Source organism: Mobula birostris, chromosome 1, assembly GCF_030028105.1.
Source record: "Mobula birostris isolate sMobBir1 chromosome 1, sMobBir1.hap1, whole genome shotgun sequence".
Taxonomy (NCBI): Eukaryota; Metazoa; Chordata; class Chondrichthyes; order Myliobatiformes; family Myliobatidae; genus Mobula; species Mobula birostris.
The window spans coordinates 54836246-54862745 of record NC_092370.1 but is presented as its reverse complement, the minus strand read 5'-3'; the positions used below and the strand labels follow the sequence as shown (position 1 = coordinate 54862745).

The window sequence follows — 26500 nt, the reverse complement described above, 5'->3', positions numbered from 1 at the left end:
GGATTGTACATGATTAGCAAGCAAAACATAGGTGCCAGTTTCTGGAGGGGAAGGTTACACTTGCATGTTGGTACAGGTTCCTCATATTTTTATTTCAATGGGGCAAGCCACAGGAGTAGATTGACGGTATACACAATTAGATTCTTGGAGTAGTGGGGATCCTGCTGGAAAGCCTGTTTGAGAATGGTGATGTATCCCATTTACACACAATTAGAACCCCAAGCACAATATAGCATATGCTGCCTGACATTGCAGCACAGGTCAGACTACTCACCATCAAAATGTGGCTGCAAAGGCTCGCAAACTTAGACTGCTTCTATAATGATTTATGATTACAGAGGGATTTGCAAGATGACATAACCCTCAGTAAATTAGCCTGAAGGGGATGATTGTGGCTTCCTGAATGTTCTTTCCTTGAAGTTGCAAATGGCACACTACACCAGGGGAAATATACAATCCATGTGCTGATTTCTGCTAATGGAGGATAAAATGTTGACACAGATAGCTTTCTTTGATGAAAAAAAAAACATAACTAACCTCAGCTACCCAATTGTGAATTCCAAACATTTTCCTTTGCAGTCTGGTCTGAGTTAGACCATGTTGGTTGTCTTAACCATGTTGACAAATTGGTCCTTGCCTTACTCAAAGGTTACAGTTGCGGCTGTAGCACGTAGTATATTACAGTACAGGTGCCCTTATGGAAGCCCAGCCATCTCACAGATCATTCCTCATTGAGGTTTAAACAGAACACCATGAGCAAATATGCTGAGAGATTTTTGTCAGTTTACATTCTCCATCTTCTAGCATCCTGTCCTGCTTTGCATGTTGTCTGATCTCCAACATTCTTAATTTTAAGGAGAGTACCTGCTAATGCACTAATGACTGCCAGCACCTGTTTGGCAGGAACCTCAAGTTACCAAATAAAGGCTTTTTGTACCTGCCACTCAACCTAAAACAGCAATCAGCTAATTGCTACAGCAGAAAGCACCAAGCAGTCATGGCAAGTTCAAAATAGGTTAGCCTTTCTGATAATGATAGTAAAAGGCTTTTCTTGCTGGTTACACATTGTTCAAACATTTAGTGTCAAGCATGAGAGCATTAACTTTCAAGATCATTCATTATACTGTGCCTAATTCCCGTACTTCCACAAGATGAACAATAGATGCCCAACATTACAAATTTCATGTTCACCAATACAATAACCTAAGTAAGATGACAAGAAAAATATATCATCAGTTACTTCCTTCAAAAAAATAAAATACAAGTGCAATGCTTACTTAAAAATAAAAATAACTTAATACAAACTGTTGACACAAGAGATTGCAGATGCTGGAATCTGGAACAACAGAAAAGGCACTGGAGGAGCTCATCAGGTTCGGTGGCATCTATGGAGGGAAATGGTCAATCGACATTTTGAGTCAAGATTCTTCAAATGGACTGGAAGAAAAGGTAGGTAGCTAGTATAAAGGGGGGATGAAGTAGAGCAAGAACTAGATAAGCCAATCCAGGTGAGGAGAAGTGACAGGCAAATGAGGGCATATATAATTCCAGAAAGTGGGAGGTGGTAGTTAGAAGTGAAAAAGGGCTGAAGATGATGAAATTTAATAAGTGAAGCATGGAACAAAGGGAAGGAAGGAAGAGGGGAACCATTGGGTGGAGTGTGTGGATGATGGGCAGATGCAAAGGGAGGGTGAGGGGCATGATACAGTGTGACAGAGATCAGTTGGATCAGGAGGAGAGAGAAAAATAAGAAAAAGTGATAAAAGGACAAAGGGGGAACCATTACTGGAAGTTTGAGGATTTGATGTTCATGCTCCCAGACTGAACTGCCCAGCAGAATGAGCTATTGTTTCTCTAATGATCATTTGGTCACGAACTGGTAGTGATGGAGATGATGGACAGGCATGTCAATGTGGGAATATGAAGTGCATTTGAAATGGCTGGCCACTGGGAGATACTGGCTGGAATGGTGGATGGATTTGGAGATGGTCGACAAAGCGGCCAATGTCCCTATGTTTTTCCCCTCCCCTATCCTTCTCTCTCTAACTGGCCATCACCAACCCATTTCTCCCACCAATTCTCATCCCCATCTCTCTCCCTTTCTTCAATGCTCCACCTTTCTCTCCTATTAAATTACATCATCTTCAACTCTTTGTCGCTTCCATATATTGCCTCCCAGCTTCAGACATCATTCCCACCTTCATCTATCTATTACCCACTCACCTGGATTCACCTATCTCCTGCTAGTTCCTTTTCCACCCCTTCTCTTCATCTCTTTATACTCACTATCGCTCTTTCTTTAGTCCCAATGAAGGGTCTCAACCCAAAACGTTGACTGTCTGTGTTGCTCCAGTGCCTAAAATGAATTTTTTGAATTCCTGCATTTTATGGTAATGCAGCAAATTGATTCATAAACATGCTAAGTATAATTTTTAACTTAATTAAGTAACACATGGCTTGAATTATCCAATTCTGCTCATCATTCCTAACCTGAATGAATATAAGAGTGGGTCAATTCCCATTCAGATTGTTCATCTCCTTTAAACTTCACCTTAGCCACTTTGCGGCAAAGCTTGCCCAAAATTAGCAACCTGATGAAATAAGGAACTACTCTGTATTCCTGTGAGCTCATGTACAAACATGATCTCATGCAATCTAATTGCTACTATATTGTAAAACAGTTGCTAACTGTCAATGAGAGATAGATGATAATTATGGTTAAAAGAGGTAATTTTTGCTAAGCGTGAATAAACACTCAAAATGATGGTAAAAAACAGTTTTATTTATATGATTTCCATCAAAGAATAACAAAACAAGACAAAAAAACTATAGCTATTACAAAATGCTAAGTTCCACCAGTTAGTTGACAATATGCACGTATGCACCATGGCAGAATGAAGAGGGTTTGTTTATCTCTAAATGATTATAGTATGAAGCTAGAGCACATCACCTCATAAGGAAACATGTTTGACAATGCATATTAGATGCCTCACTGTGGGCAAGTTACAAAGATAGAACAGAAGATACTTACACAGAATGATATTATGGAAAACTGAAGATAGTAAAGAGACACAGAGAAATAATTAATTTATCATCCTCAACCAGACTTGTTGCCTTGTGGCCCTTATCCACCCATTCTTATCTCTTATAGATGAGAGAGCTAAACAAGCTGATCCCTCATACCTGACAGGCATCCATAAACTTCTGTAGACTCATAGTGTTAGGCAGTGCATTCTGAAGCTGAACGTCCAGAATGTACTGATAGGGTTATAACATTTGGAAACTATTACTGCATGTGTGTTTGAAGAGTCATTATGTGCAAGACTGTGAGTGCAAAACCAGATGGAACAAGAGATTAGCTGTTTTTTTTTAATAAGGATGGAGTTAATGGGCTCTATGGTCTCCTGTATTATGTATTTTCCATAATTTTATATTCAATAGATTAAAAATTTAACCATAAAAATTCTACAGAAAGTTCAAATTTAATCAGATAGAGTAAGACTGCCAAATGATTAAAATGAAGTAAAATAACAAACACTTAGCTGCATTCAACTTTTTCACCAGTCAATCTTGAAATAAAGCTGGAGACTAAATGGGCTTAATGGTTAGTACAGGCATGGAACTAATAACAGATGTGCTGGCATCAGATTGCCAAGTCCACTCATATTTTAGCATTTGACCGCAAAAGTACAGGTTCAAGGTATCCAGAGACCCAAGTATCTGATAGCCCGCGGATGACATAGCACACAGACATGGGCTTCCAGATCCAGTGACCTATATTCAGCTTCCAGCACCATGGGAACGCAATAGTTAGTGCAACACAATTATGGCTCGGGGCATTTCAGAGTTTGGAGTTCAATTCCAGCACAGATCTGTAAGGACTCTGTCCTGTGGAACGCATGGGTTCCACTTGGGTTCCCAAGTGCTCTGGTTTCCTCCCACAGTCCAAAGATGTACTGGGTAAGTTAATGGGCCATTGTAAATTGTCCTGTGATTAGGTTAAGGTTAATCGGGGTTGTGGGGTTACTGGGCCGGCGTGCTTCGAAGGGCTGGAAAGACCTACTCTGTGTTGTAATGTTAAATAAACAAATAAACTCTGATCTCCAGTGCTGTCCATGTGCAGCTTACATATTCTTTAATATGACGACATGGATTCAAGTGTTTCCAACATCAATATTCTTCTTTTACATAAAAACACCATACTCAGTGCAAATGGAATGACTGGAAATTGACTTAACTCATCGTCTGTACTTACTGTTACTTTTTTCTGTTCCTCTCTTCTTTCCTGAAGCAACTTCTGATACTCTTCCTCCATAAGTGCCCACCTTCTTTTAGCTATTGCAAGCTCAGACTTAAGATTGGTGATGAGGTTTGTAGCACTGTTGTGCTTGAACTCTGTCAGATCTAGTGTTGGCCTTAAAGAAATAGATAAGACTGAAAAGTTGATTTCCAATAATGATTTATGAAATCAAAGACTTTTCAGGTAGTTATTGCAGATTTTAGTCATATAGCCTAAATGCCTTTACAGACTCCTGATAGTATTCTGCATACACCTTACACATTATAGACACAGTATAGACAAAAGAGACATACAGTTAAATTAAAAATATAAAAAATTGCAACATTAGCAGAATGAAAATGATATTTGGTAATAGTGTGAACCATTGAAAATCAGAAAATAAATCTGATAGGTAGTGAAACGAATTTGCCAGTTCACTGTTCACTTTGGCACCATCAGAGAAAGCCTATTGATCCCCAAAAGCTTTAGTTGACAAAATTCCAAAATAACCAAAATAAAACAAAAGAATGTTGTGCTTCCTGTAAATTAATATTCCATAATTATTGGGAAAATATAGAGTAAGGTCACCTAGCAAACTGGATCAATTATGTCTTTTATCTTGCAAATTAATGCTTGGTGCTAAATCTAAGTGCTTAAAATTAACATTCCTCTCCTTTATGAGCAAAAACAAAATTAATCACATTTTGTTTAAAAGTGTAAAGGTTTCCCCAATATCAGATCTTGTTATGATATATATTATAGCAATTGCAACCTTAGAAATACACTTTCATTATGATGTACTTAAACAAGATTTGATTAAATGGTTTTGTCATTGTCTTTTGAACTGTGTACATTACACAATGGATCTTGTTTGAAGATAAAATGCATAAAGTTAATTGTGTCATAATATTCTTCCTAATACTTAAAAGAACTCTACTTCACAAGAAAAAGTGTTCAGTATTTATTTTCCATTTCCCAGTGAGAACAGTGCATAACAATCATTCTGATAGTGATGACAGATTAATAAAAGTTATTATAACGTGAACTGGTGTGTGTATGACAGCACTCAACGCAAACGGACATAGCTCTAAACAGGTGACACACATTATGGAGGAGTTGCATTCCTAGAAAACAATCAATATTGTGACTTTCTGTAACACAAATCCACTTTTCCCATTGAATCCCATGTTATAAGTCAAATGATGTCCTTCCTTTTGGATATTTTCTCTCACATTAAGCCATCTTAATGATGTCAAGTTAACCCACCACCATTGTTCAATAGCTGAAGTCAAATGTAGACTCATGGAATGGACAGGGCTAATACAAAAGGAACAAATATTTATTTTTAGTTATTCAATACTATAGGGCAATAAGAACTGGATGTGATGTCATTGCATTGTTTGGGTTGGCAGTCACAGCCATTACACTCCTCTGCCCAGCCCTCTCCAATCCAAGTACTTGAAAACAGATGTCTCAGAGTGCAGCACCACTGTATTCTTCATCTTGAGGCACTTTCTCTGAAATGCAAGGCTCGTAGATTAGGAAAGAACTTAAGAAGTGGGGATATCAGCAAAAGGAATGGAATCTGTGAGATGGAAGAAGTTCAAGGGGTTAAAATGCAGTGACAGAGTGGAAGTGGAATGAAGACCAAGTGATTACTTTAAGGAGTTGGCCATGGCCAATGCAGCTCACTACAATGCAGTGTGTCAGAGAAAAAGTCTCGGAAATAAAGAGCACTAAACTTGAGACTTCTGTTCATGTGTCTTCAGACAGAAGAGGGCATAACAAAGAAGGGACTGAGCTGTGAGTGCTGACCCAATCAACGGCATGGTGTTAATCTAAATCTTATTTCCCCACAGTATTGAGTACCTATAAATAAAATCTGACAAATCTGTGGTGCTTTTGTATTTTGTGACCAAATATATTCCATAACTCAAATTTTTGGGTAATGATTTAAGAATTCCATAAGGACAAATTTCTATAATTCCATAAGGGCAAATTTCCTTCATGGAAAAAGGTTATTTCTCAGTAACTCTAATTTTCAGTTTATCAAATTTAGACTGCTGTACTTCCTTAACTGCAAAAAAATGTTACAGCTTCAAGCCAGCATTCTACTGAGTATGGCTTTCTCCAGTATGAGAGACAAAATCTTTGGTACACTAAACAATGTTCACCGACAATGAGAGAGAGAACAGTTGGCCAAATTATACAATCTTTCAAGTGAAACCAATCAACATTACTCACACCATATTCATTTCAGGGACTTTCCAATAAATACAGAATTTCCAATTTGTATTTAATTTTTTGTTTGTTCATCTTTCCAAGAACTGTCAAACCTTGTCAAAAAACTTTGTATTCTGTCTGGCTACAGGTGAAGTCCCAGAGGACTGTCAATGATTTGGATGATGGAATTGCTGCCTTTGTTGCAAAGTTTGCAGACGATATGAAAATAAGTGGAGGAGAAGGTAGTTTTGAGGAAGAAGAGAGGACTTAGACAGATTAGGAGAATGGGCAAAGAAATGGCAGATGGAATAAAGTGTTGTGAAGTGTATGGTCATGCACTTTGGTAGAAGAAATGAAAGGGTTGACTATTTCCTAAATGGAGAGAAAATATAAAAAACTGAGACGCAAAGGGACTTGGGAGCCAATGTTCAGGATTCCCTAAAGGTTAATTAGCAGGTTAAGCCTGTCATGAGAAAGGCAAATGCCATGTTAGCATTCATTTCAAGAGGCCAAGAATAGAAAAGCAAGGATGTAATGTTGAGACTTTATGAAGCACTGATGAGGCCTCACTTGGCATATTGTGAACAGTTTTGGGCTCCTTATCTTAGAAAGGATGTGCTGAAACTGGAGAGAGTTCAAAGGAGGTTCACAAAAATGATTTCAGGATTGAATGGCTTGTGATATGAAGAGCCTTGGGCCTGTACTCATAGAATTCAAAACTATGAGGGGTGACATCATTGAAACTTATTGAATGGTGAAAGGCCTTGATAGTATGGATTTGGAGAGGATATTTCCTATTGTAGGACAGTCTAAGAGCAGAGGACACAGCTTCAGAATAGAGATGCATCCTTTTAGAATGGAGGAATTTCTTTAGCCAGAGATGAATGAATCTGTGGAATTCTTAGCCATGTACAGCTGTGGAGACCAAATCTTTATGTACTGTTAAGGCAGAGGTTGATAGATTCTTGATTGGTTGGGGCATGAAGGGATATGGGGAGAAGGGAGAAGATTGGGTCTGAGAGAAAAATTGAATCAGCCATGATAAACTGGTGGAGCAGACTCGACAGGCCAAATGGCTTAAGTCTGCTCCTATACCTTATGATTTTATAGGACTGGAAAGAAACCAATGTTGTCCTTTTACTTATGGAATGCAAAAGGGATAATCCAGTAAGGTACTTCACATCAGTGAGGAAAGCTATTGGAGAGGATCCTTAGGCATAATATTTACTCACATTTGGAACAGAATGAGTTTGCTTGGAGTAATTAGTTTTGGTTTGTAATCAGATTATACCTCATAAACTTGACTGAGGTTTTTGAGGAGTTAAAGAAGATAAGGACAAGGCAGTGAGCATGGACTTTGATGAGCATTTGACAACATCACTCATGGTAGGTTGATCCAGAAGATTAAAATGCATGGGATCCAAAAGGATTCCAAATTAGCTTGACCAGTGGGTATCAGTAGAAAGTTGTTATTTTACCAGGAGGTTTATAATGGCTGGTGTTCCACAGGGATTAATGTTGGGACCTCAATATTGATCCCTGTGGATTCTGGATGGTTGTAAATGCTTAGGCCATTGAGATTCATATGAATAGTACAGAATATTGAGGACAGAAAGGTCAGATTAAGAATGCAAAAGTGAATTTAAATGACTGTCGGCGAGATATATGGGTCACACTTGTGGACTGAATTAAGGATTCTTAAAAGCAGTCATTCTATCTGCTTTTGATTCCTGCAGTGTAGTGGCGAACAAAACAAGAGCAGTGAATAAAATGTATTAAACTAAAATAACTGTAAGAAAATCTGAAAAGCGAAGAGGTAAAAAGGCAGGTACTGCACCTCTTGAAAGTGACTTTGAAAGCAGAAAATGTATTGATGGTAACAGTGACCTATAGTGTTCTGGTGACAGACATTTTCTAGGTATTTTGCTCTATACAAAAGATTGTAGTTACAAGAATTTTAAAACCTACATTCTTTTATGAATGGTATCAAGCATTTTTGAGTGAATATTCATAGGAGATGTCAATACTAAAAGAGCTCACAAATTAGTTAACATATTGTTATCATTTAAAACAGTTCTTTTGTGACTACTTCATTGATAACATAAGAATTTATGTTTGGACAGAGACATAATGAAACACATAAAATAGTATAACAATGATATAAGAATTAATGTAATAAGATAATTTTCCAAACTTACTTCATATCTTCAATGCTTTTTTTGTATTTTTCAATATCTTTTAATAATGTAGTTCTTAAGGTTTGCTTCAGAGGAATATTTTTCTGTAGTGTCTCAGTTTGCCTGAGGCTGGAGTTAAGCAGATTGAAGCTGTCTAGAAACTCTTTCTGCAATAAAGTAACAAAATTATCAGCAATAATATAACTGTATGATAAGATACACTGCACCCTTCTTTGATGGATCAAGGATTTTAAATTCCAGTATTTGAAATGTTGAAGTACATGATATAGCTCCATCCAGCTTCTCTAAATCTGACACTTGGTCACTCCTGTATTTGTCTGATGATTGGCCGTAATGCCTTAAGGTCACAATACCATAAACACTGAAATTCTCTTCTAAACTCTCTGCCCAGTACCTCCACTTCCTTCGTAAACAAACTTCTTCTCTTTGATCAAGTTTTTGATCACTTAACCAAATAATCACAATGTAAAATTTGGGATGAAAATTGTTTCATGGCTGTCCTGCAAAAGATGCTCTAAGAATAGAAATTGGTGCTGTTTTTCTCACACCCAAAAAAAAATTCAGAATTTAGTCCTACGTTACATGGGGAACAGTGGAGTCGGCAGTGAAAGAGTGACCAGCTATAAGCTTTTGTGTGATGACATCTCTGAGAATCTGTCCTGGACCCAGCACATCGATGCAATCACAAAGAAGGCACACTAGTAGATTGACTTTGTCAGGAATTTGAGGAGATTTGGTATGTTACTAAAGACTGGCAGCTTTCTATATATGTATGGTGGAGAGCATTTTGACTGGTTGCATCACAGCACAATATACAAGCTCCAATGTACAGGATTGTAAGAGGTTTCCGAGGGTTGTAGATTTATCTTGCTCCAACATGGGTACAACCTGCCCCACCATTGAGGATATCCTCAAGGGGTGCTGCCTCAAGAAAGGGGCACCTAGCTTAAAGACCCTCACCATCTGTGACATGCCCTCTTGTTACTATTATTGGGGAGGAGGTACAGAAGCCTGAAGATCTACACTCAACAATTCAGAAACAGCTTTTGCTTTTCCACCATCAAATTTCTGAATGGTACATTAACCTAAGAATGCTATCTCAGTATTATTTTTGTGCACTCACTATTTTACGTATTTCATAACTTATAGTAACTGTACATATTTGAACAATACTGCTGCTGCCAAACAACAAATTTTACATTTTATAAGTCAGTGATAATTTACCTGATTCTGAAAAATCTTTGAATTTGCCGAATACAGTTTTAAAGGAGAGGTGATGGTTTCTGGGGAGGAGGATATAGTTGGGAAAGTGTGACAACTTGCATTGAAGAAATGCATTTTGAGGATTCCAATATGTTCGATATTTAATCTATTTAAGCATATTTTCTGTCCCCATCAAATCTTAGTAAGGACAGATAAGTTATTGTATAGCTACATTGTGGAGGTCATATTTTGGTTGATACAGTATTGAAACAATATGATTGCTCTGAAGAGACAGCAAAACAAGTTACCCTGAGTTGTTGCCTAGGGTGGAGCTTTGCAAATTGGAGGAGACTGGATAGGCTGGTTTGTTTTCTTTAGAACAAAGAAGGCTGAGAGGGTACCTGATAGATGTACACAGAATTATGAGGAGCATGAGTAAGAATCATTCAAATAAACCTTTGGCAATCATTCAAATAAACCTTTTCCTGTATCAGAGGACATAGTTTTAACAGAAGGAGTAGGAGGCTTATAGAGGATAGAAGGATTTTTTTTTTAACCAGATTGTGTTTGGAATGCAGTGTCTGAGAGTCACAATACTTAAGAAGTATCTAGAAGAGCATATAACTCACAAAGGCAAAGGAAGATACAGACCAAGTGCTGGAATATGGGATTGGTATAAATGAGTACTTTATAGTCAACACAAGCAGAGTGGCCCAAAGTACATGTTTCTGTGCTGTATGATTCTATGGTTCTTTGACAATTCACTTGCATTCAGCATCATGATCTGTAAATTCTATTTCCTCCACACTCCAATTGTGATCTTCCATCTGACTTTTGAACAAAAAATACATTCACCACTGACAGCTCTCACCTACCATCTGCCCTCTGTCTCTTTCAGCAATATTTATGTCACTGATCATGAGACTTCCTTGATTTCAAAATATTTTGATCAATAATTAAAAGAAAAATGAAACTGAAAACACTAGAAATCTAAAATCAGCATCAATAAAGAGAATATCTTGATTAGAAGCTCTACGTGAATTGAAAAATAGAATTAAGTACAAACTAAAAAGAATCCAATCACATACAGGAAGTTAATGAGATGGATGACCTACAAATTACCGAACAGAAAACTCCTGGATTATATGAAGGATTGTCCTTGGAAAGGCATTGGCGGGGGGGTGCAAAGTATTTTTCAAATAGATGATGACAATGGATTATTGAGTAGAAATTCAGTTGAAGTATGTTGTTTAATTCAACATTATGCAAATCAAAAACAAAATTTTCTAGAGTGATATGTGCTGGCAATCATTCAAATGTCATTTTGTATCACTAAAAAATTCCACGGGCCACCATTTGGTGTAAGGGAGGTTGCATTTCTGATGTCAGTTCCGCAACAGTCAAGAACAGGATAATGCCATTTCTCATGCAACACTCCTTTTGCCAGAAAACGTAGACCGTAGGTTGAAAGATTAAATCTAGACTAACAACTGAGAACATACTATGCTGTCAGAAATTTTGGCATTCAGAAGAGACTTTAAAAGAAGGCCCATTTTAACTTAGGTGGAAGGCCCTTTGGCACAGTTTGAAGAGCATAAGAGTTCTTCAGGTGACTAGGGTAACAGTTATTATTCAATCAACACCTCAGACAACAAATTAACTGGATTATTAATCTTGCTGTTTATCGTGGAAATAATCTAGTGCAAAGAATTGCTTATTTTTTTGTGAACTTAGCTGCAGTGATTACTTTATAAAAGTTATTTTTCAGTTGTGATGCATATTGAGACAGATAAAAAAAATCTATATAAATTTTGGTACATCTAAACCTTTGCTCATAAATACTTGACAAACCATTCTAATCTTCCACATCTTCACCAGAGCAATTACCTGAGCAAACAAAGCCTACAAATATACATGTTGAATATGTTGAAAAATCTTTTATAATCTAACCTTCAGGGGTAGGACCGTATCTCATTTAATTAGCATTGCATCATAACTCCAACGGTCATTTATCTATTATGTATTGATCATTCAATTTATCTTGCTCAATGAAATTAATATGGTACCTTGAACCACATGCAAAACAAAATGGGTTCAACATTAAGGCATGTTAAGAAACATATAATTGACCTGCTGATTACTAATAATATCAACATAGATTTTTAAAATTATGTTATATACAAATCAATTATTTTTCAGCATTATTTTTGCACTTATCTTAGAAGGTGAAACTAATAACCTAAAACAGCCTTTCCATACAGAAGAAATTAATGTTTGCAGGATTCAGCAAGCCTATTTCTTACAAGCAAACATTATTCATATAATGATGCCATCTGCTGAGCACTTGGCAAGTGGCATTCATATGAAGTCCAGCATACAACCTTACCTGATCATTAATCAACTTATTTTGCAAATATTTTTTTTCATTCTCCACATTTTCAGACATTATTTGTTGGCTTTCTTTAAGTTCATCTAGCTTCTTGTTTAACATTAAAAATATCTGCAAGTAATTGCAAAAAAGCAAACGATTATTTAACTATTATTTTGCATGTTATTTCGTACATATAGCTTATTTCACAAGTCATGAAAATGTCATTTCAAAATATGATGCCTTCTAGTCAGAATTGCCTACTGTAATTTTTAGAAAATATAGTTTTGCTTCACAAAAACAGAGCAGACTTGATGGGCTGAATGGTCAAATTCTACTCCCATGTCTTATGGTCTTTAAGCTTTATTTTATCTAAACTTAAAGGGTACAAAATAAAGCAGTGTTTAAAACAAGATAGAAAGAAATTTTTATGCAAAGTTCAAAGTAAATGTATTAAACAAATTACAATATGTGAGCCTGAGATTAGATTTCTTGTGAGCATACACAGTAAATCCAAAAAACCACAATAGAATCAATGAAAGACTGCATTTAATAGGACAAACAAACAACCAATGTGCAAAAGACAGCAGACAGTGCAAATACAAAAGAATACATAAATAAACAAACAAATGATAAATAGATATCGAGAACATGTGATGAAGAATTCTCGAAAGTAAGTCTATAGATTGTGGGAACAGTTCAGAGATGAGGCAAGTGAAGTTGAATAAAGTTACCTCCTCTGGTTCAAGAGCCTGATTGTTGAGGGGTAATAGTTGATCCTGAACCTTGTGGTGAGAGTCCTGAAGCTTTGGTACATTTTTCCTGATGGTAGCAGTGAGAACAGAGCATGATGGATGTTGCATTCCTGTGACAGTGCTCCGTGTAGCTGTGCTCGATGGTGGGGAGCATTTACCCATGATTGACTGAGTTATGTTTATAACATTTTGTAGAATTTTCTATTGAAGGGCATTGGTGTTTCCATACCAGGATGTTATTCAACCAGTCAATATGCTCTCCACCACACATTTACAGAAGTATGTCAAGGTTTTAGATGCCATTCTGAATCTTCGCAAACTCTAAAGGAAGTAGAGGCGTTACCATGCTTTCTTCGTAATGGCATTTATGTGCTGGGCCCAGGACAGTTCCACTGAAATGATAACACTGAGGAATTTAAAGTTGTCTACCCTCTCCACCTCTGATCCCCCAATGAGGACTCTCTCATAGATCAATGAGGATCTCATGGATCCTCCTGAAGAAAATAATCAACTCTTTGATCTTGCTGACATTGAGTGAAAAGCTGTTGTTCTGGCATTACTCAACCAGATTTTCAATCTCACTCTGATTTGTCAGTACTTTTGATACAGCCAATGATAGTGGTGTTATCAGCAAATGTAAATATGGCATTAGAGCTGTGCTTAGCCTCACAGTTATAAGAATAAAGCGAGTAGAGCAGGAGTCCGAGCATATAGAATTGTGGTGCACCTGTACTGATGGAAATTGTAGAGGAGATGTTGTTTCCAATATGAACTAACTGAGGTCTGCAAGTGAGGTAATCAAGGACCAATTTGCACAAGGAGGTATTGAGTCCAAAGTCTTAAAGCTTATTGATTAGTTCTAAGGGGACGACAGAACACAATGGTGAATTGTAGTTGATAAAAAACATTCTGCATGCATCTTTGCTTTCTAGACATTCCACAGTTGAGAGCAGAGCCAATGAAATGGCATTGTATTGCCCTTATGGCATTTATTTGACTTTGTTGGGCCTACGTTTTAAATTACTTGTTTGTAATTATTTTCTAGTTAAAGTTAAAGATGGATAATTAAATTACAGTAATACAAAGGTAAATCCATTGTCTATGGTATATTGTGGCATGTGATGACGTCACCTCTGGTTTCGCCGTGTCTTATGTGTAACCTCCGGATCGGAAAAGGTGAAAAGGCAGGTGCCATGTGTGTAGCATGATCGTGAAGAGCTCCGTTTCTACCCACAAAGAAACATTATAGAAGCAACGCTGTAAGTTTATAAGAATGTATTTGAAGTAAAAATATTAACGCGGTTTCTGTTAAGGAAGCGGCGGTTGGGGCAGCGCACGTGCCAGCTTTTCAATTTCAAACGTGAGGTCGGCTCGAGCCTGATGGCGGTTTGATGCGGCCCCCTCGCCCGCTACTCGGGGCAGCTGGAGACACTCGCTAAAAGAAGAGAGCGTGGGTGGTCTCCAGAATGAAACAGACGCTGTATATGTTTGTATTTTTTTATCAACAGTTTTCACCATACGATGTTAATGTGGAAGAGTGAACAGTAAATGGTTAACCTTACTACGACTCTGTCTTCATTGGCTCCAGTTTAACTTGGTGTTTAGTCAGAGTTTCAACACACTGCATGAGAACACTACAGTGAAAAGGCGTAATCGTTAGATGTTTTGACAAGTGGTACGATGGCTTCGTGATCAAGCATCAAGTTGCTTGCACCCAGCACCAAGAGCAGTAGGACGTCGACAAGTGTGGCTGCCCTCGCAAGAGCTAAAGCAGAAGCTGCCAAGGTGCGAGCGTCATATGCTAACCAAGTAGCAAAACTGAAAATGGAAAGAGCTGCTGGAGAAGCGGAAAACCAGTTGGAAAAGGCAAGGATAGATACAGAGTTAGAAGTGCCGACGCTACAACGAGAAGCTGATGCGGCCGCGGTAGAAGCACAAGTGTTGGAAAACGCTGAAGAAATGCACGTTCTATACGAAACAGGAAAATCTATGTCAGAAAGGGCCAAATTGGAATGCACCAGTGAATATGTCCAATCTCAAAATGACCTGCAGATTCATCCTCCCTCTCCATACTTGCCTGTTGGTGTCCCATCTCATGTGAAATCACAGGGAAGCTTCGTTGCATCACACCCACCTGGGGAAGACAACTCACAATTGCAACCTTGCCACAAACACAATTATGAAATGGCTGACTACGAATACTTCCGGACACCAAACTCACCAGATCCGGCGAGATCAGAGACAAAGGCTGAAGTCAGAAGATCAAATCCCATCATGAACGTACACGTTCAGTCATATGTTCCCCAACATATTCCCCCAGCTAGCACGCCACCTGCAGCAGAACACTTGGCACAGTATTTAGTGCGATGAGACCTCGTCAATTCAGGACTGTACCAGTTTGACAATAAGCCTGAAATTTACCGTGCGTGATACTCCTCAGTGCCACTGGTGGAGTCCGGTGGAGTCCAGCTCACAGCAATCCAAGACTAAATGGCTGGGAAAGGAATCAAGTGAACAGGTGAAACGCATACGCTCAGTGTACGTCAGCAACCTCAAGCTAGCCTTACACAAAGCATAGGAGAGACTGCGGGACTGCTATGCGGCCCCTGAAATTATTGAGAGGGCGCTATTTCAACGGCTGGACAATTTTCCTCGGGTGTCAGCCAAAGACCACACTAAATTACGAGAACTCGGAGATTTACTCATGGAGATTCAAGGTGCCAAAGAAGACGGCTATTTAACTGGCCCGTCGTATCTGGATACTTCACGCGGAGTTGGACCAATTGTGGACAAGCTTCCATTTGGGCTGCAGGAGAGATGGGTGTCTATTGGCTCAGAGTACAAGGAAGAGAACAGTGGTCGATTTCCTCCCTTTGAGTATTTTAGTAGGATTGTGTGCAAGGAGGCGAAGAGGCGAAACGACCCGAGCTTCATGAATCAAGGCAGCACCATAATTCACACCAAGCCAGTCAAACCCATTTTGAACAACTTTGTCATCAATAAACCCGTCTCAGTGCATGAAACTGAAGTCAATAATGGTAATTCTATTGAATCTTAAAAGGCAGGTTGCTGGACATTTTGTTGTTGGACCTGGTTATTGCCTAGCACTTTCATGGCACATTGTTCTAAACTTCACAGTTAGAGTTACATCCACTCTTAGAAACCATGCTTCAGGATTCTTAACAACTGTCACTGTATACACGTAGACAACCACTGAGCACATCGACATGAAACACTGTCACAGCAAAGCAGCATCTATCACCAGGGACCCCCACTAACAAGGACATGCTCTCTTCTCATTGTTGCCATCAGGAAGAAGGTACAGGAGCCTCAGTACTCACACCACCAAGTTCAGGAACAGTTACCACCTTTCAACCATGAGGCTTTTAAACCAAAGGGAATAATTTCACTCATCTTCACTTACCCCATCAGTGAAATGTTTCCACAACATAAGGATTCCCTTTCAAGGACTCTTCAGTTCATGTTCTTGATATTTATTTATTTATTCATTCATTCATGTATTTGCACACCTTTGTTGTCTTCTGCACTCTGGTTAAACACCTTTGGGCAGTCTTTCACTGATTCTGTTATGGTTATTACTCCATAGATTTATTGAGCACACCCACAAGAAAATAAATCTCAGGGTTGTATATGGTGACATACATGCAATTTGATAATAAAATTTACTTTGAACTTTGAACGTGTGCCACATGACATTTTATTGTTTTTAGAATTCGGGAAAATTCATGGATGAAGACAGTGAAACCAGGGAATCTATTATTTTAGGCAAATGTTATGTTATACATTCGCTTCAAGAAGGAACATTTGGCTGTAGTGCAAGGCTTCCAAAAGTACAATTAACAAAGGTCATCATACTCTTAAAAACACCACCACACCAATTTCCTTTCTTCAAAAAGGAGGGTGTTTTTCATGCTTTGGAAGTTTATGCAAGTTCCTCTGCCCCCCTCTACTCTCCTCCCATGAATGCAGTCATACAACAAAGAAGCAGGTCATTTAGCACAATATGTCCATGCTAAACAGGGGGCACCCATCCATTTTAATCCCATCTTCCAAAACTCGGCCTGTAGATTTCTGTCTAAACAATTAAAGTACTCATTTTGAAACTTATTAACTGTTGTCAATAACTCTGCTTCTCCCAGTCTCTTGGGTAGTGCTTTCCAGATATTCACAACTATGTGAAAAGGGTCCCTCTGATACCCCTTAAATCTCTTACCCTGTTGTATTTGCCCCTGACAAGGGGAAGTTTTCCTGCAGTCTACTCTACCTTTGTACTTCATAAATTTATATACCTTAATATATTTCCCCTTAAACTCCTCTAGTCTAGGGAAGCAGGTCTATTCTGTCTATCTTCTCCTCATAAGTAAATCACTGCGCCCAAGCCAGAATCTTGGTGAATGTCCTCTCCACCCTCTTCGGCACTATCACATCTTCCCTAGACTGTGGTAACCAGAATGCATGCAGTCTTCTAGTTGATGTCTGGCTAATGTTTTAAAGTTGAACCAAAACCTCCTTGCTGGTGTATTCAATGCCCTGACTAAAGAGGGTCAGTATCCCATATGCCTTCTAAACCATGTTATCTAGCTCCTTTGCTACCATCAAGGATCGTTAGACATGCATGCCAAGGTCCCATTGTTCTTCAGTACTCCCTTGGCCTTTACTATTCATGGTGTATGTCTCAGCCTCCTCCACATCCCCTAAACATATTCATATCATATCTATCTGCCATATTTCAGCCTATTTAACCAACACAATATATTATTGTGTATTGCATTGTGCTGTTAAAGCTAAGCTAGCAAATTTCACAACACATGCCGTTGATAATAAACCGGATTCTAATTCTGATTCAGTAATCAAGAGCTGATTATTAACTACAGGAGGAAGATGCTAGAGGTCCATAAGTCAGTCCTCATTAGAGGATTAGAGGTGGAGAGGGTTGGTAACTTTAAATTCCTTGACATCGTATCAGAGAAGCTAACCTGGGTCCAGTGCGTAAGCCATTACAAAAAAGGCAAGACAATGTAGATTTGGCATGTTATTTAAAATCCTGACAAACGTCTATAGATGCATGGTGGAGAGCAACCTGGCTAATTGTATCACCAATACCCCAGAATGAAAAAGTTGACAAGTGGTGGATATAGCCCAGTCCATCACAGGTAATGCCCTTCCTACCATAGTGCACATTTAACAAGGATTTGCCACATGAAAGGCACATCCATCATCAAGGATTCCCATAATCCAGGCCATGCTCTCTTCTTGCTTCTACCATCAGACAGGAGGCACCGGAGCCTTAGGTCCCATACCAGCAGGTTCAGGAACAGTTATTGCCCTCCAACCATCAGGCTCCTGAACCAGCAGAAATAATTCACTCACCTCAGTGCTGAACTGACTCCAAAAGCTTTAGACACTTTCAAGGACTCTACGATTATGTATAAATTAGTTTTTTAGCATTTATTATTTGCACGATTTGTCCTCTTGCACATTGGATGTTTATCAGTCTTTGTTAAGTGTAGTTTTTCATAAATTCTATTATATTTCTTTATTTTCCTGTAAATGCCTACAAGAAAATTAATCTCAAGGTATTATATGGTGACATATACATACGTTGATACTAAGTTTCCTTTGAACTTTGAATATCAATATCACCCTATATCCTAAGACTACCTTTCATACTGCTAACAACACTATTAATCTTTGCCATTCATGGCCTGCAAATACTCTCCGCTAGCTGAGGTGGTGGTTATGATGTGATTCTTCAAGGGCTACCTCATGACATCAGGGCTGTGAAAAAAGTAGTGTCCGATGTGAGAAATTCAACCTAAAACATGCACTGTTTATGAAAGGAGTAAGCTTTACACAGGGGTGGTCCGTTATGCTGTATTAATGAATCTGGCGCTAATAAATTCTGTTTTTTTAAAAAAGAACATTTTTGAGATTGCCGATGCCAAAGTTATTTTGAAAAAATGGTGCAAACAAACTCATAGACCATTATATTTTGGGATATTCATCGGAAGAAATTAATCCACAGACATAAAATTAGTTCTTTTATGCCCAGCTAATTTTCCAAGAAGTAATTATAGCTTAGTACTCAATTAAAAACTCATTTAGGTTTGATGCAATAAAGCAAAACATTTTCAGGGTATTTTACTGCACCACTCGTCCGTACATACAAACATACCATTATGAGTAGGTGTGGACCACTCAACACTTTGAGCCTGCTTCAGCAGTTAATAAGATCGTGATCAATCTGGCTGCTATTGGAAATACATCTATCTATGATAAACCATCTCATGATTTATCAAGAGCCTATCTAGCTCTGCTTTAAAAAATATGCAATGACTCTGCTTCCACCACTCTTTGAGAAAGTTTCAAAGGTTCAAAACTCAATGATAGAAAAAAACTGTCTCATTTCTATCTTAAATGGGCAACTCCTTGTTTTTAAAAAACTGATCATCAGTTCTATATTCTTCACACGGCAAGAAATATGCATTCCACACCCACCTTAATAAGGCCCCTCAGGATCTTACATGCTTCATTCATTTCTCCTCTCACTTTTCTAAGCATCAGTAGTTACAAACCTTCACTGTCCAACCTTAGTCAATAAAGTATGACTATGACTTTCATTGGAAGACACCTTGCCCATTCCAAATGCAATTTATTTAAACTTTCTGTGGATTGCTTCCTTTGCATGAACAAGGCAACCAATATTGAACACAATAGGTAGTCTCACCAATGTCCTATAAATTGAAGCATAACTCCTCTCGTTTGAAAGCCATGAATAATAACATTCTGTTAGAATTAATCATTTTTGTATACTTCTAAAAAATCAATCATTAAAACTCTGCTTCTCAGAGTTCTGCAATCTCTCATTTAGATAGTATGATTCATATTCATTTTTCTTGGATTTGTACATTGTATAAATTGTTGAAGAAAACTGTTATTGATGCATTGTGCCCCAATGAATTGCTTGCAGTTAAAATTATAGCAATATACAAAGAGTAACCAGCCCATGAATTGTTACTCGGAATACTACTGTGATATAATGTTCTGAAGCACTGGGAACACCAATAAAATGTTAACATAAATCCAACAACATTATTTACCCCACAGTGCATTACAATCAAAAATTATAAATGACAATTATATGTTTTTATAGAACAGTAGAATAACTGTGACTATGGCTCATGTAGAGTATATTTCAGTTATGAGGAGATATGGGCAAAAATGGAAAGATCGTAAGAAACTTTTCTCTGTAATGGAGACAGAGACCAACGAATATAGGTTTAAGATGAGGATTAAGAGGGTTAAAAGGATCTGTAGAAAACACCTGAGTTACATTCTAGAACACATGAACTGAAAAGCTTGTAGGGGAAGAATCTTATGACATTTAAAAAGTATCTGAATGAACACCAGCATAGATGAATAGCTACCAAATAGGATTAGTACAGATCAGGGGTTTCCAACTGGGGATCTACAGACTTCTTGCCTAATGGTATTGGTCCATGGCATAAAGAAGGTTGGGAACCATCCATAGAAATTCAAGATTCAAGATTCAAAAAAGTTTATTGTCATTCTAACCGTACATCAGCTCTGCAGGGCAGAATGAGACAGCGTTTCCCAGGAGCAGTGCTAATTGCATCACTGAACTTTGAAAACTGGAGTCAAGGCCTCCCTCTGCAATTGGATTCCTTAATTTCCCGAGTGCAATCAGTAAGGATATCTAGCAACACGTTCACTATGAATATTTTAAAAACTGGTGCTCCACAAGTTTGTGTCCTCAGCCCATGATACACTCACAAATATGTAGCCAGATTCTGCTCTAACTCCATCCACCAAATTTGCAGATGATAACGCTGTGGTGGACTGTATCTCAAATAATGATAAGTAGGAGAGAGAGCTTAGAGACACGGTGGCATGACAAGAACCTTTCTCTCAATATCAACAAAACAAAAAAGCTGGTCATTGACTTCAGAAATGGGAGGTGGTGTGTGGTGTATATCAAAGTTCAAAGTAAACGTATTATTAAAGTATATACCCTGCACATGCAAACCAGAAATTTGTTTTCTTGTGGCATACACAATAATCTAAAAACCATAATAGAATCAATGGAGGATCACACTCAATATGGCAGACAACCAGTGTGCAAAAGACAACAAACAGTGCAAATACAAAATAAATAAGCAATAAATATGGAGAACATGAGGTGCAGAGTCCTTGAAAGTGAACCCATAGATTGTGAGAACTGTTCAGTGATGGGGTTAGTGATTTTGAGTGATATTCTGCCCTCTGGTTCAAGAGGCTGATGGTGGAGGGGTAGTAACTGCTCTTGGTGTGAGTCTTGAGGCTTCTGTATCTTCTTCCTGATGGCAGCATTGAGAAGAGATCGTAACCTGGGTGGTGGGGGTTCCTGATGATATATGCTGCTTTCCTGCGACAATGCTCTATATGGATGTGCTTAATGGTGAGAGTGCTTTCCCTGTGACGGATTGGGCTGTATTCACTGGCTTTTACAAGATTTTTCATTCAAGGGCCATTGGTGTTTCCATACCAGACTGTGATGCAGCCAGTGAATATACTCTCCACTACACATCGATAGAAGTTTGTCAAAGTTTTAGATGTCATGCTGAATCTTCACAAACTTCTAAGGAAGTAGAGGCTTTGCTGTGCTTTCTTCATAATAGCACTTACAGTACATGCTGGCCTCAGGGCATATCCTCAAAAGTGATAACACCAAGGAATTTAAAGTTGCTGACCCTCTCCACTTCTGATACCCTGATGAGGACTTGCTCATGGACTTCTTACTTCCTCCTCCTGCAGTGCACCACAGATTCACTAACCCCTAATCCTAACAACATTCCTCAGTGGAAAGCTCCCGTATCAACTGTGGAGAAATCAAAGGTGGTGATGAATCAGCATATAGGAGGGAGATTAATTTTCTGACTGAGTGGTGTCACAACAACAACTTCTTACTCAATATCAAAGAGTCCGAGGAGCTGATTATTGACTTCAGAAAAAGGGGAACAGAGGTTCATGAGCTAGTCCTCATCGGAGGATCAAAGGTGGAAGTGGTTAACAACTTTAACTTCCTAGGTATTAACATTTCAGAGGAACTATTCTGGGCTCGGCACATAAGTGCAATTATGAAGAAAGCATGGCAGTAGCACTTCTTCCTCGAGAGTTTGTGAAGATTCGGCATGACATCTAAAACACTGACAAACTTCTATTTAAGTGTGGTGGAGAGTTTATTGTCACCAAAAGTAATTGATATGGCCCAGTCCATCACAGAGAAAGCCTTCCCACCACGAAGCACATCTACATTGAGTATTGTTCACAGGAAAGGAGCATCTATCATCAGGAAACCTACCACACAAGTCATGCTCTCTTTTCACTGCTGCCTTCAGGAAGAAGGTACATCCCCAGGCCTCACACCATAAGGTTCAGGAACATTTATTACGCCCCAACCATCAGCTCTTGAACCAGAGGAGATAATGTCATTCAACCTCACTTGACCCCTCAATGAACTGTTCTCACAACATATGGACTCACTTTCAAGGACCGTTCATCTTTTGTTCTCAGTATCTGTTGCTTATATATTTATTATTATTTTTCTTTTGTATTTGCATAGTTTGCTGTCTTCTGTACACTGAGCATGGACTTTCATTGATTCTATTATGGTTGTTATTCTATTATGGATTTATTGAGTAGCCTGCTAGAAAATGAATCTCAGTGTTGTATCTGGTGACATATGTGTACTTCAACAATAAGTTTACTTTGAACCTTGGAAAGTCTCCATTAAACTGAACATCCAAGCAGCCCCTGCCCGTAATCAACAGGTTAATGAAAGTGTGGGCCATTCCAAAGTGGCAGGGTCTAGTGACACTGAATCATCAGTAAACAACATCAACAAACAGAAAAAGGATAATTTTTTCATTGTCCACGTAACTACGCAGTGCGTATATGCTCCTGTCTACAACAATAGTGTTGAGGTTGAGAGCTTAGTTCCTTAGAATGAACATCACCAATGGCTTGTCCTGGTCCAACCACTTTGACGTCATGGCCAAGAAAGCTCACTGACACTTCTACTTCCTCAGGACACTAACAAAATTTGGCATGTCCCAATCAACCCTTATCAATTTTTATTGATGCACATAGAAAGCAAACTATCTGGATGTATAATGGCTTGGTAAGACATTGGTACGGCAATTGCTCTGCACATGACTGCAAGAAACTGCAGAGAATTGTGGATACAGCTCAGCACATCAGGGAAACTAGCATCTGCTCTATGGACTCTGCCTATACTTCTCACAGACTTAATGAAGCAGTCAGCCTACCCACCCCAGACATTTCCTCTTCTTTGCTCTCCCATCTGGCTGAAAACACATACCTCCAGCCTCAAGGACACCTTCTATGCCACTGCAATAAGATCACTAAATGGTTCGCTAGTAGGATAGGATGGACTCTTAACTTCACAATCTACCTCAAAATAGTCATATATTTTATAACTTACATGCACAGCACTTCCTCTGGAGTTGTTACACTTTATTCTGCATGTTATTGTTTTACCTCGTTTTAGCTCAATGCACTGTGTAATGATTTGATCTGTATGAATAGTATGCAAGACAAGTTTTTCCACTATATCTCAGTATATGTGACAATAATGAATCAATACCAATATGACTAAGTAACAATTGTGATGAGAATTATAGAAGTGAGATAGAGAACGATCTTAACACTAGTTTTCAGCAGGATAAGGATAGATCTAATTCTAAATTTTGTTCTTCCAAGATGCCAGGTTACCTGGTAGATTTTGAATGTTAGTTCTCCTATTAAATGAATTAAAATATATTTTATATGTACCGAAAATCAACAATCACTTTTTGAGATAAGAGCACTAATATAATATAAATGATTTTAACAGTTTATCCATGAACTGTGTATAGGTACAAGGAGATCCCAATCTTTCAAGCATCCATTTTATAAAATTTCCAGTTTGCACATTGTGACAGTCATAGAGTCATAGAAAACAACAACACAAAAACAGTCCCTTCGACCTATCTAGTCCACGCCGAACTATTTAAACTGCCTGGTCCAAGACCATAGCCCTCCATATCCCTCCCAACCACGTACCTATCCAAACCTCTCTTAAACGTTGAAATCGAAATCATATCCACCACTTGCACTGGCAGCTTGTTCCATACTCTCACAACCCTTTGAGTGAAGAAGGTTCCCTCATGTTCCCCTCAAACATTTCACCTTAACTCATGACCTCTAGTTTAGTCTCACATAACTTCAGTGGAAAATGCCCGCTTGCATTTACCCTATCTATACTCTTCATAATTTTGTATACTTTTATCAACTCTCCTCTAAATCTTCAAAGCTCTCAGGAATAAAGTTCTAATCTTCCCTTATAATTCAAGCCCTTGAGTCCCAGCAACACCCTTATAAATTTTCTCCGTAATCTTTTAATCTTATTTACATCTTTTCTGTAGGTCCTTTTTTCCTTCCTTGCGCCCTTAACTCCTAGTGGAGTTGTCGGGGTGCCGTCATGACAACATTGCACCAGTCTGTTCCATCTGTCGCGGTTGTGTGCCAGAGCCCGAGTCACCACAAATGTCTTCCCTGTCCATTCTTTAATGTTGTCCTCCCATCTTTTCCTCTGTCTACCTCTCCTTCTTTTCTCCTCCACAGTTCCTTGTAGAACGGTCTTTGCAAGGCCACTGGATCTTGTTATGTGGCCGTACCATCTCAGCCTTCTTTTCTTCACCGTAGTGAGAAGGTCTTCATGGGGGCCAATGTGGTGCTGGATGGTCTTGCGGACCTGTTTGTTTGTGATGTGGTCCAAGTATGAGATGCCCAAGATGTTGCGATAGCATCTCATTTCCAATGCCTGTATCGTCCTCTGTCGCTCTGATGTGAGGGTCCATGTCTCACACGCGTACGGGAAGATGGAGAATACCAATGCACACAGGAGTCTAATCTTGTACTTCATGGTGAGATTGCTGTCCCTCCATATTGTCTTGAATTTGGATAGTGCAGTCATTGTCTGTGCGGTTCCTGCCAGGACTCCTGGTCTTGATCCTTCATCACTGATGATTGACCATTTGAACTGCTGCACTGTCTCAAGTTTCTGACCATGGACTAAGATGCCTGTTGTGATGGCACCGTTGGCAGTTGCCATGAGCTTGGTTATCTCGGCACTTATTTCCATTCCAAACTTTGTGGAGGCTCTGTCAAGATGGCTGACCAGGTTGGCCAGCTCGTCCTCTTTTCCTGCAAATCCATCAATTGTCATCAGCAAATCTTAGGATTGTGATGTTCCTCCCTCTGATGCGGACTGTGCCCACATGAGCAATGCTCACGATTCGTTCCAGGAAGACGATGAAGAGAGTGGGGGAGAGGAGGCAGCCCTGATGGACTCCTACAGAGGTACGGAACCACTCCCCGATGGTGCCCTGTGCGAGTACTGCACTGGTTGCCTTGGCGTAACGCTGATGGATTGTATGAATCAGCTTCTGCCCCATGTTGAATTTCTTCATAGTGGCCCATAAGGCATCATGCCAGACTCTGTCAAATGTTTTCTTGAAGTCTATGAAGACGTGGTAGAACTCTCTCTGGTGCCAAAGGTGTTTCTCACAAAGGGTGCGGAGGTTGAAAATCTGCTCAGTGGTGCTTCTGCCCTTACAGAAGCCTACTTGTTACTCGGCAATGATATCTTCTGCCTAAGGTCTCAGTCTATTCAAGATGACTCTGAGCATTACCTTGCTTACATGGCTGATCAAACTGATGGTATGGTAAGTCTGGCAAAGTTAGAGATTGCCTTTCTTGGGAAGCACAATGATCAGTGACTGAGACCAAGGTGTCGGCCATTCACCTGTCTGCCAGATCTTATTGCAGATGGCAGAAAGCATGTCTATCGTGGCCTCTCCTTCATGCTTCAGCAGTTCAGCAGGGATGTTGTCAACTCCTGCTGACTTCCCGCACTTTAGAGATCGTATGGTGGCTTCAACTTCTTCATGCATGATTGGATAGTCAATCTCATTGGAAGATTCCTGCACATTCAGCATGCTTGGATCCCCTTTGCTCTGGTAGTTGTACAGTTTTGAACTGTCACCTTTCCATTATTTCCTTTCCTTCTGTGAGACTTTGGCCATTTTTGCCTTGGATGGTGTTCACTTTGGCTTGTTTTTCTTTGGTAAGATCTTTCACCAGTTGGAATGCCTTCTTTGTGTTGTTGCTGGAGAGGCTTCTTCAATGTCTGCACATTGTTCAACTATCCATCTTTGCTTTGCTTCTTTCATTTCTCTCTTAATTTCCTTGTTGATTTTCCTGCATTCTGTTCTTCTCTCTGCTGTGTTTTTATCTTTCTTTAATTTCCTTCTTGTGTCACACATATCTAGTATCTTGTTAGTGACCCATGGTTTAGACTTGCGGCGGCTTTTCCCCAGAATCTTGCTTG

General features: G+C 39.0%; 1 protein-coding gene across 9 annotated transcripts in view; it reads right to left on the bottom strand.

The window, feature by feature from the left end:
• Positions 1-26500, bottom strand: part of ccdc178 (coiled-coil domain containing 178) — a 365844-nt gene that overhangs the window by 224930 nt on the left and 114414 nt on the right. For all 9 annotated transcript variants that reach the window (XM_072259449.1, XM_072259707.1, XM_072259587.1 and 6 more), the window contains 3 exons: positions 12290-12403; positions 8701-8846; positions 4256-4415 (listed from right to left, as the gene is read on the bottom strand). In XM_072259449.1, coding sequence (XP_072115550.1) covers positions 4256-4415; positions 8701-8846; positions 12290-12403 — 420 coding nt within the window. The remainder of the gene's footprint in view (positions 1-4255; positions 4416-8700; positions 8847-12289; positions 12404-26500) is intronic.